The sequence below is a fragment of the Notamacropus eugenii genome, chromosome 6, assembly GCF_028372415.1.
Source record: "Notamacropus eugenii isolate mMacEug1 chromosome 6, mMacEug1.pri_v2, whole genome shotgun sequence".
Classification (NCBI taxonomy): Eukaryota; Metazoa; Chordata; class Mammalia; order Diprotodontia; family Macropodidae; genus Notamacropus; species Notamacropus eugenii.
In genome coordinates, this window is record NC_092877.1 from 227,133,270 (window position 1) to 227,145,749 (window position 12,480).

General features: G+C 40.3%; 1 protein-coding gene across 1 annotated transcript in view; it reads right to left on the reverse strand.

Annotated features, from left to right (window-relative positions):
* The window catches only part of UBAC2 (UBA domain containing 2), a 270,773-nt gene that overhangs the window by 18,932 nt on the left and 239,361 nt on the right, over window positions 1–12,480 (reverse strand). Inside the window, exon 8 of the mRNA XM_072622052.1 lies at window positions 5,784–5,909. Within this exon, the coding sequence (XP_072478153.1) occupies window positions 5,784–5,909 (126 nt within the window). The remainder of the gene's footprint in view (window positions 1–5,783; window positions 5,910–12,480) is intronic.

Below are 12,480 nucleotides of genomic sequence, written 5' to 3' on the forward strand. Positions count from 1 at the left end.
GTAGATGAGAAACATTAACAACTACTGTTACAAGAGTTCCTTAATCAATTAATTTATTAATGAATTAATATTAGACAACAAGCAAGCTTTCCTAAAAATAGTCAGACGTAGACATTTTGGACAGATCTTTGCCATTTCTTAAATGAGTGATGCAGAGAATACAAAGTCCTATTGTGCTCGCTGTTGGTTATGAAAGATGTTTCCTTAAATGACTTTCCTACACACTGTCTCATTCATATTTCAAAATCATTCAAGATTCCTTGAAAGGAATAACAGTGGAAATAAAGTCAAGTCATTAAGCACTTATTTAATGCTGATTATGAACCAGGCACTGTGCTAAGCAGTAAGGACACAAAAAGAAGACAAAAACAATGCCTGTCCTCAAGGAGCTTACAATCTAATGGAGGAGACGACAAGCAAGCAGCTACGAGAGATACAAGACACACTGGAGATAACTTCAGAGGAAGGTAGGAGCATTTAGGGGGGGTAGGTGAGATTCCCTGCAGAAGACTGAAGTTGAAGGGGTTTGAGTTGAGATTTGAAGGTAATGAGGGAAGTCAGGAGGCAGAAACAAGAGACAGAATTGTAAGTCTGTGAGACAGCCAATGAAAAGGCCCAGGTGGGGGGTGAAGTATCTTATATGATACGGAGAGGAGGAAGGTGTGAAAAGATCGAATAGGTAGGAAGGGGCCAGATTATGAAGGGTCAAACAGAGGATTTTATATTTGATCTTTGGATCTTCTAATAATAGGAAGCCTCTGGAATTTACTGAATAGGAGAATGGCATGGTCAGACTTGGGCTTTAGGAAGATCACCTTGATTTCTGAATGAAGGACAGACTGGAATGGGGTCACATTTGAGGCAGGGAGATCAACCAGAGGGCAACTGCAGCAGTCCAAGTGTGAAGTGACAAGGGCGTGCAGCAGGTGGTAACAATGTTAGAGGAGAGTACAGGCTATATGAGGGAGATTGTGGAAATAATACTGTTTACTGACCTAGTCAATGAGCATAAACACCAGGCAAGGCACAAATTAGGCAGATATATCCTTGACAAAACTGTCTGTCAACGTGAAGGAGGAGACCCAGCACAGAGTCTGAAGGTGAAGAAGGTGAAGAAGGATTCTTTGCAGATAGCAAAGTTTTCCAGAAGTTTGTGGATTCCATTGTGCTGATTGCATCCAACTCTGGAATATCACAGATCTCTTGCAGAAAAAAGCCATAAACACCCCAAAGAATTTGGTCTGATTATGCACACAGGAAAGATCAAGTGGATGAAGAATGTCTATTGCCCTGGTTATGACATTCATGTGAACAAATTACAGAGCTCATCCAAAAATACGTAGACAGATTCAGTACAGATGGCCAAAGAGTTGGGCCCCAAGATGAACAAGAGAAGGACAGCAAATTGGACTGCCTTCTGGAATAACAAAGATCCTCTAGTGACCCAAATTTTCAAATGAAAACAAAGGTTCATCTTTTAAAGACTCAACATTTTGCTGCTGTTGCTTTATAATAGGTCACAGTTGAAAATGAATATGACACAGTGGGCAACAGAAAGGCTCATGCTGGGTGAGAGCAGGCTGCAATATATAACTAGCGATGAACTTCAAAGATGAACAGCCATAGAAGATGTCATTAATAGATGAGTAACAGGAAGAGAAGACGTCATGTGGCAAAGACAAGGAATGATGATGGTTAAAAGTTGGAGCTCTCCATTAGTATTCTCACAATGTCAGGAGACTGTAAGGATAAATTGCAATTTGCATCACTGGAGAGAACTCTCATTTCAGTGACTGAATATTGATAAACTGAAATACATGCAGGAGGATCAAGCTGATGAAGGCATATGAAATTACACTGAGGGAATAGAATCACTATCTTCCAGTATGCTGAAGGAGTATACTTATGGTGTGTGGTTCTAGAACACAAGACAGAGATAGACAGACTTTAGCTCAATAAAAGGAAGAACTTTCTAATAATAAGAATTGCCTAAAAATGGAATGGGCTGCTGCTGAATAACTACTTTACAGGTGTGTTGTACAGGGAATTCAGGATGTGGATTCAATGACTTCTGAGGTTCTTTTAAGCTCTGGGGTTCTGTGGATTTATGGCTTATTAGTTCAATCACATTTTAACTTTTACCTTAAAAACAGATCAGTAAAGAACAGTCTTTTAAAAGGAAAGTTTTGATTAAAACTGCTTTTCTCACTTGTTTTCTTCTTTTCACAACAGGCCTCATAATCACTATCAATGTATATTTACAATGACCAGCTCATCATAGGGTTTGCTTTTCTTACAGGATGAAGAAAAGTGTCAAAAAACAACCTTGTAATCCTCAATAGGTCCAAACATATACATGGATGTATACAGTATGCACAGAAAATGGTGTCAGTTTTGGACACGTTAAGAAAAGTGACAAAACCAAAAACTCTCTCACCCTTTAAAGTGTGTCATCTCTGTAACGGCTCCTATGAAGAATATGAGTCATAGTTTATATGTCAAACAAGCGGTGATATAATGGAACTCATTTTCTTCTTGCCCTGTGGCTGCCTACTGTGCCACATTTTTTCCTCTCAAGGGCACCTTTATTTCTACCACTGAAAGCTTTGCAACTGTAGAGAGTTTCCATTGGGAAACACCCCCAAACCAAGTAGTCTGTTCATATGACTTATGTGTGTTCTCTGGGTCTAGGAGTTTCTTCATACAGAGGAAAAATTTACCCAAGATCCCATAATCTTTTTACTAATGCTTCTGAGTGATTGAAATGATTGCCTGAGATGTAGAATAATAAAGTATGGGAATGAGGAAGACTTACTGGTTAAAATTAGTAGACTACTCTCCTGCCCCCAATCAAACCAATAGCTGAGGTCTTGGGCAAGATTATCCTTGCAGAAAAAGTAAACAATCAATCAATCACGAAAATTTAAAATAAGGTTTTCCCTCTCAGACTTCACCCTCAAGGTACTTGTATTGGGAAGAGGGTAAGAATGGCATACAACACTTTCATAAATAAGCAAATACAGACATATAGAAAATAAACACATTGTAATGAGAAAAGAGCACAACTGGCCTCAGCTCTAACATTATAATTCTGGATACATTTATAGGGGATGGAGAAATTACACCAAAAAATGAAGTTTGGATAAGCTACAACCTTGGTCCTCCAGACCAGTCCCATACAGCCAAGCTCCCTGGACTAACCTAAGACCAGAGCTCAACCTGGGACAGGGCTGGGGAGCAAGAAGATTAGAAAGTGTGAGGAAACTGTATCAGCAAAAATTCTCTTACTGGTTCAGAGTCAAAAGTTGCTTTCCCTAGCAACCATTATCCCTTTTCTCACTCCTATTCACTTCATTCCTAACCTGCCTTCCCATGTTAACAAGCTTTTCTTTGTGTTTCACTTTTTCCCTTCCACATTCCTTCTATCTTTTTGCAACCATGGATGTTGGCTCCCTGGCCACCCTCTCCAGGACTGGGTCCATCTCTCATGATTCCATCCTGGTAAAATACGCTGGGACACAAGGCAGAGTAGACATATTCAGACCTTCCACCTGCTACCTTCTCCTGTGAACCTTCAATCAGTCCCTTTCTCCTTCCTTATCTTCATTGTTCTAACTCTTATCCACTGGCTCCTTTCCTGATACTTATAAACATGCCCATCCTTAAATAAATCTCCTTGAACTCTACCACCCTTTCTTACATCTCCTTCTCACAGGTTCCACACTTTGTGCCACAACTTTCTCACTCCTCATTCACTTCTCCACCCCTTGTGATTTTCCTATTCTGTTGTTTAGTTGCATCTGACTTTTTGTGCCTTTTTATTCTTCTAGACCTCTCAAAGAAATGTAAAATTGATGACTACCCCCTCCTTCTGGGTGGTCATTCTTCCCTTCCCCGGGTTCTGGTGACCACTTTCTCCTCATTCTCCTCCCACCCGTATGACTTGTCCTTAAATTTCCTTTGTTGGATCATCAAACAGGTCCTGCTTCTATGAACAGATATAATTTAGGTCTCTGTGTTGGCCCTGCTTCTCTTTTCTCTCTGTGCTCATTCTTGGTAATCTCATCAGCTCCCATGGTTTCAAACATCATCTCTAAGCAGATGACTCCCAAACTTACATACTTGGCCATCATCCCTCTCCTGACTTTTAGTTCTGCCTCATCAACTACTTCTTGGCTGTTTCTAGCTGGGTGTCCTACTAACATCCTGAGATCAACATGTCTAAAAGATAATTATCTTTCCCCCTGTACCCACCCTTCCTCTTAACTTCCTTATTTCTTGTTGAGAGTACAATCATCCTTCTAGTCACCTAGTTTTATGACCTAGGAGTCACTGGTGTCTCTTAACTCTCCCTTGCCCCCTTGTTTACAACTCCTCAATATTTCTTACATTTGTCCCCTTTTCTCTACTCGTACCACAAATATCCTAGTCCAGGCCCTCATCACCTTTTGTCTGGACAACTGCAATAACCCCCTAACTTGTGACCCCACCTCCAGTCTCTTTTCTCTCCAATCTGTGTCATACTCACAGTTACCAAACTGATAGTCTTAAAGGACAGGTCAGACCATGTCACTCCCCTACTCAAGAAGTTTCACTGGTTCCCTATTATTTCCCTATCTTGTCTAATGCTTTCATTTAACATAAAAGGCAAGGGTTATAATCTTAAATGTCTTCTTTTATTCCTGTCCCTTTCCACCCCTTGCCTCTCACAGGAGGGAAAAACAACAAGAAGAAAATCAAAACCCTTATACTAAATATACAGTCAAGCAAAATGTCTAGCATTTATTATTAATTAATATTTCCAGATTGTTTCCACATTCTGAGTACTATGTTCCAGCCAAACTGATTTGTTTGTGATGGACTGTGCACAACATCTTGCCTTTTTCTTTTGGACAGGCTGCCTTTCTGACTTTCGGAATGCCAATTCTCCTTAGGACTGACTTCAAGGAAGCTCAACTTCTTAAGCAGGCCCTTTCTATCTCTTCAGTTGCTTATGCTCTCATCCCTCTGAAATTACTCTGTGGCTAAGCAGAAGCTAAGATCCCAAGAGAGATTTTTGTTTTACTATCCCTAGCCTAGTCCCTGAACTATATGAAGTACATAATAAAAGCTTACTGAATTAGAGAAAGCAGTTTCTTTTTCCAGCAATTTTTACAGTCTAGTCTAGAAGCAACCAAGGATGCTGGCAATGACAGAATAGGACAGAGATGACAAATTTACTGTTTGCAGCCCTCAAAATTCCTGAGTATGGCCCAAACCGGATTAAATCAAAATACAATACAACACAGATAATGTTAATTTGTGGTTTTCTAAGTCAACCTGCCTTCATCTGAGCTGGACACCTTCATGAGATATACCTTCTGGTTCTAGTTAAGATGTCAAAAATCTGCTCGAGGTATCACAAAATTGTTTCAAAGGCTGGGTTCCTCAACTAAGGTTTACTTGGAAGTATCTGAATTGGGGGTGTGATGGACACAGAAATATAGGTAAAAGTTCCTTGTGCTTACTCTACACAGTGACTATCAAACACCACCCAGAGAAGGGAATATCAAAATATTAATGGTGATAATGGTTTACAATAGTTGTGGACTATTTTTTCAGCCAAACACATTTCAAAATTTATCAAGCTTTTCTCAAACTTGCTGGCACATAATAGAAGTTCAAACTGCAATGCTCAGGGCTGATGCTTAAAAAAAAAAATATTTGACCAAGATCCCCACATTTTACTTTCAGGTACTGAAAATCACTTTCCTTCTGTCGGGGTGCACTCAGTCTAAGATTACCTGCTCCTCAGAAACCTCAAGAGGAGGTGCTGCTACTTCTTGTTCCGACTGTCGAACATCTCGAGCATTTGCATTCCGTCTCTGACGTATGTGAGGAAAAAATCGATTCCAATTAATCCTCCCACCCTAAAAAGAGATTATACGTATACTGTTATGATACAAAAATGAACAAGGCCATCTTACTATTCAGACTGTCTCTATCATAAACCCAAATGAAATATCAGATTATGAAATATACAGTATCATGTTTACCTTCATACAAAAAATAAAAATTCTAGAGTAATATGGTCTATTTTTCAATTAGTATGACATGCTAACAAAGAACAATATCACTCAATAGGTCATTCAAAACGAGCCATCTAATATGGTTTTAGAATTCAGATAGAGACAAACTCACACCTTTATGTTTCCAGAGCCTCTATCTTCTGACTCTTTCCTGCTCAATCTTACTGTTAGCTGTCTAGGCCTTAGATGTGATCAGGAAAAAGGGACAAAAATATAAAGGAGGTCTGGGTTGCTACAAAAAAGACACAGGTATGGAAAATCAGGAGTCACTACAATTTTCTTTAGCAGTTTTTGAAAATGTATACTATTATTGTTTCCACTTTTTTACTTAGAAACTAAATTCTAATCTCTGTATGATTCCAATTTTAGTACATGTGTAGCTGAAGCAAATAGTCACCATCACAAGTAGGCCAAAGAAGCTTAGAAACTGCAGCCAATAAACACTTAATCTTGCTAAACAAATGGAAATGAGAGACTACACTGTTTCAGAATAAAACTCATTTAAAAACATTATGGAATAGATTGACGATGGATTATAAGCACCACTGCTTTGCCAGACACTGAAAAGTAGTTAAGGGGACAATGAGCTTGTAAAGAGTCTGACGTGAGACCACACAGTAAGCTGGATCATCCTTAGAACATCTATCCATGAAACTGAAAGGATAAATACAAGGAAAACAGAACAGATTCACCAGCATTTTTCTAAGTGATCTAATCTTGTCGGTGATGACAAAGAAACCAGGCCCCTTGTATATTCCACAACATCTGTATGACAAGTGACAATGGCAGCTGGGAGGAGCAGATGGACTTTACCACATATACACAGAAGAAATCTGAGTTGAAGGTGACATAATTTTAAAGTCATTCATGAGTAGATTTCTAATGAATCAAGTATTTATTAAGCTCTTACTAGTGCCAAGTACTGTGGTAAATGAAATAATCTCTACTCTCATTGAGTTTACATTCTAATGGAGGTAACAAGTAAATACATACAACATAAATACAAAATTAATACATGAAAAAATACAAAAGCAAAATAGTGAAGAGGAGGTATTAGTGACTGAAGGGATTAGGAATGACCGTGCAGAAGATGGGACTTGGGCTGTGTTTTAAAGGAAGAGGACTGTGAGGTGGAGGCAGGGAGTGTGCATGAGAGGAACACAGAGAGGGACAATTTGGTTGGACTGGATTGTATAGCGTGAGACAGGGGAATAATGAGCAATGAGGCTGGAAATGTAGGTTGTGAAGGTCTTTAAAAGCTAAATAGAGCCGTTTATATTGTATCCTGGGGAGCAGCTGGAAGCCATTGGAGTTGTCTGAGTAGGAGGGTCACATGGTCAGATCTAAGGTGACGAAAATTCTTGTGGCAGCAGTGTGTAGGATGGACTGGAGTGGGAAGATTGAGGCAGGAGGACTTTGAGAAGTGACGAGGGTTTGAACTTAGGTGGTAGCTATCTGAGTGGAGAAAAGGGGTCAAAGATAAGAGATGTTGTGAGGGAAGAAAGGGTAAGATTTGACAACTGATCAGATATGTGATGTGAGGAAAAGCAAGGATAATGCCAAGATCACGTTGTACTCTAAGGATGGTGATATCTTTGACAAACAGGTAGGGGCATTTGAAAGAGGGGAGGGTTTGGGGGAAAGATAAGTTTAGTTTTGGATATGCAGAAATCTTAAAGAGAGGAAGATTCTAGAAGAGTGGAATTGATCATGGACGGTACTATTATTATTGTACCTGTTATTTTTTTTGAAGACTAAGAAGGCATCAATATTTGCTCATTACTATAAAATCCTTTTGAGAATTATCTATGTGTTTACTGACTATATCACTGATGAAAAGGTGAGAAGGGTGGAGGTAGAATTCAGGAGAATTCTGTAATAAACTCACAGCCTCGCTGTCACATGACTGAGAAGCATAGAGAATATAAGAGCCTGCTATGTCAAGTGTTTGCTTATGATGAATCCACTTCTGACTTACAAGAACAAAATGCAGCCTTAAAGGCTCTCCTCAAACAAGATGTTCTGTTTGCACGTGGAATTCAAGACTCATGACAGATTTGTCCAGGAGCTAACTTTTCCCAATTATTTGCTGTGTAGCCACATCAAACAGTACAAAAGGGAGACATAGGCTCACAAATGTATTTATCAGGGCCATGGGGTTTCAGGACATTGAGATGTTATGAGGAGGAGGAAAGATGGATACAGATGCTTTTTTTGTAAAGCAAGACCCCTCACATGTCATCATAGGGGTGGCTGGGAAGAAGGAGTAAGGGATGACAATTCTGTGATAAAATGGGAAGTAGGATTGAGGAGTGTTGTATGAAGGCTAGTGGTGGCTGAGAGCTAACCTTGGACACAGTGAGTGCTAGATTGTGGAAGGAAAGGCAGTGGTTGTGGTGAATGGGTGTACTGGGCATGTGTCTTGGCTTAAGAACAGAGAAGGAGGCTATGACAGCAAGTGTGGAGTCTGGGAGCTCACAGTTCCTGATCTACACTTTGGTTTAACAGCAGAGAGTGAGAAGAGTTTGGTGTGGAGGTAGCAGTAGCACTGAATACATGTTTCAGGCATGTTTTTCAGCACAAGTTCAGAGGAGCATATTTGGTCAGGCACTGTACATGTTAAAAGTGTGTTTCAGTATGACAGTTGACTATGAGTATGGGTGGAGACTTAGAATCTATGGGTAAGATCATTTTGATGTGTGGGTGTATACATGGCTATCTGTTTAGGTCAGGGCTTTGTGGTTTGGTTGTTGGTTCCCCTACCAACATTCCAGTGCAGAGCAGTCACTGTTGATAAAAACTATAAGATCAGATTTTCTCTAGTACATCTGAATCTAAAGCCTAACTGAACTAATGTTATATTGTGGCAGATTACTAACTAAACCTCAAGCTGACTGAGATGCAACTCCTGCCCAACCCTACGATGACCAGCAGACTCCCTGCCTGCCCCCATATACTTACACTCTGCTTTTAAAATAAAATGCACACCAAAATGGACACCCAGCCTCTGAACTCACACGCCATCTGCTTTCATGCCAAAACATATTCAGTACAACCATGACCTTTTTAAATGTTCTAATACTACCCTCAGGTTAGCATCTAACACAGTCCATACTATACCAACTTTCTGCCTATTTCTTGATATTCTTATATACTCCTTTTAGAAATGCAATCAATCCCTCACATTTCTAGGCATTTTCTGAAAAGCATAAAGTAGGGAAGGAATATCCACTTGTATATGTCTTCCTTTCTCAGTCCTGCAGCATCTACCAATATGGAAGATATTTTGGGCTGACGGCATGGAGAAAAGAAATTCTATAAGATGCACTTGTCTGTGGGTGATAACTCTGCTGATTTCATTACGCACTGGAACATTATAGTGCCTCTTCAAAGAGATCTAGTGCAGTAGAAAAGACCTTCAGCTCAGAGCTGGAGGATCTGGCTTTGAATTGGTGCTTTGTCAATATGACCTGTGAGATCTGGACAAATAATTTAATCTGTCTGGGTTTTATCTATAAAATGGACTAGAGTACATGACTTCAAAGAACTTTTCTGCATCTAAGTTTATATTCTTATGATAGTTACCCAAAAAAGATTGATATAATAATTCATACTGGAAAAACAAAGTGGATAAAGGATACACTGCACAGATTGAACCTGAAGCTGTAATTCAGTAAGTTTATTATTTTTTCTATTTTTATTTCTTTTTTTAACTGAGAAAAACAAAACCCCAGTTACAATCTTGTAAAGTCAAAGAAAACCCATTTCCATAATGACCATGTCCAAAAATATATGCCTCATTCTGCATTCTGAGTCCTTCACCTTTCTATCAGAAGGCAGGTAGAATGTTTTGTCATTCGTCTTTTGAAATTGTGGTTGTTCATTATGCTGATCCTTATACTTTCAAAGTTGTTTGTCCTTACAATAGTATTGTCAATGAATAAATTGTTTTTCTGATTCTCTTTACTTCACTGCATGGATTCACGTAAATCTTTCTTGATTTCTATGAAACTATCCCTTTCATCATTTCTTACATCACAACAATATTCCATCCCAAAACTTGTTTAGTCATTCCCCAATTAACCACTAAGACACCCCCCCCTTCCCACCCAGATTCCCATTCTTGTCCTCTCAAAAAGAGCTATAAATATTTTTGTACATTCTTAAGAGTTTGTTTTGCTTAGGACTAGAGCCACCCTTGATCTACCCTCCAATTCCCCCTTCTCTTCCTATTTCCTTATTGAGTGAAATGTATCTCTATATCCAACTCTGTGTGTGTGCGTGCGTGTGTGTGTATGTGTGTGTGTGCATATTTTTACCTGGAAACTTGGAATTTTGGCTATATTTCTGGGATTTTCATTTTGCAAGGTGTCCAGTGGATTATTTCTATTTCCATTTTTTTATCTGGTTCTAAAGAGATCTGGACAATTTCCTTTTGAGATTTTTTTTGAGATATGATGTCTATCAAGGCTCTTTTTTTGTTAATGTTGTTCAGTTGGTCTAATTATTTTAGGTCAGTTGTTTTTGCCATGAGATCCTTTGGATAATTTCTTCTATTTTTTCAATCTTTTGACTGTTTTACTATTTCGTGTTTCATGGAGTTATTGGCTTCTATTTGATCCATTCTAATTTCAGGGAATTTGTGGCCTGGGCAAGGTGTTGTCCCTTTTGTGCCAACCTGTTAATTCCCTTTTGCCAGGCCTAGAGGCCTGAGGGCTACCCGAGTCTTACCTTACCTGTCCCAGGTCTTCGGTTGGCCAAACCGGATAAACGTATGAGAGAAGAGACTTTCCGGAGTCGAACAAGGGTTAGGCTTTATTCAGGGTCCTGGTTACATGTGCAGGGGGAGCTCTTCCTTAGGAGGGAGAGAGAAATCTCCCAAGGAGGCAAGATCTTACGGTAAGAGATTGGAAGTAGAAGTGTAAGTGGGAAGAGAGGGGGAGGGGAGAGCGAAGAGAGGAAAAACGGAGCCTTCTGTCCTGTCAAGGCCCCTCCCGAGCTAAGAGAGCTTTCAGGCTTTCCTGACCCCAATTAAGCTCTCGGGCCGCATAGTTTGCATCTGAATACCGTGCCTGTTAGATAACAATAGGTGTGCCCAGATCCGGGACAGTCTCGAGGGCGGGGATGCTCCTCCCATCACGTTTCTCACGGGAAGAGGCGGAAATACACGAGATAGCTTGGTCTCACTCCTCGATTCCCTGCTGTTTCCTGGGGGGCCTCATGAGAACTCTAAGATTTAGAAGTTCCCACCTTTACCCGCCCGAGACTGTCCACATGGAATTGAGTTTCCACCCCCAACACCCTTTTCAATTCTTTCTTCCATAGCTCTCATTTCTTTTCCCCCTCCAGTATTCTAATTTGATTTATAAAAACACTTTAAAGTATTTTCAAAATTCTTGCTTCTCTTCTAGGAGTCCAGCCTTGTTTGTAGGTATTTTTTGAATTACTCTCTTCTTCTGGTTTTGTGTCTTGAGCATCTCTGTCACCATAATAATGTTTGATGCTGGGATTCTTTGTTTGTTTGCTCCTTCTTCCAGCCCTACTTCCTGATTCTGGATGTGATATTAGGAACTGGCTCTGCATGCTTCTGGAAGGAAGGTACAGGATGGTCTTGCTTCTGCTTTCTTGGGGGCATGGAGTGTTGTATTATTCCAGTATCTCAAAGGCAGAGGACCTGCAAGCCTTTAGTGTTTCCAAAGCAGTCTGATACAGGCAAACTCTGATCACTACTTCTAATCTGAACTCTGCAAGTTCCATTCCTGGGTTTGTATCTGAGCAACAGTAGGATGCTGCTGGATTCAGCCACTATCAGCTGTCTAGGAGGCTTTGCAGATTCTGAGTGGCAGAAATGTAGGTCCTGATTATTTCTCCGCAGGCTTCAGATGGGCTAGAAACTGAACTAAGACTACACTCTACTCCTGAAGTCTGAGCCACATGGCTCTTGTTTTCATCTGAACTTGCTGCTCTCTTGGTACACTGCCTTGAGTCTGTGATCACTGTATTCCTGGGCACAGATTGCCTTTTCTGTCCACCCTGGACCTGTGACTGAGAACTGGCTAGTAAGTGACAAAACTGCCAATAGCACCCCAATAGGAGTCTTGGACCATCTCCTGTCTTGGTGATTGGGGTGCCAGAATGCACAGTTCTTGGTGTGCTCCTTCCTGGCCAGATCCCATCCCCACTGACTGTAGACCTCTTTGTCTGTGTCCCTATTCAGACATGGCCTGGATAATTGATGCACTGTAACTTTTTACTGGATTTCCCCATTAGGATTTGGTCTGGTGTATATTCTAGATCTCTTTGGAGTTGGGGGTGGGGGGTGGTGAGTAAAGAAGGGTTATGTTGTCTCCTGCTGCTCTGTGATCTTGGCTCCATCTTCCAGGATACAGACTTTAGAAAGGCACTACAGACA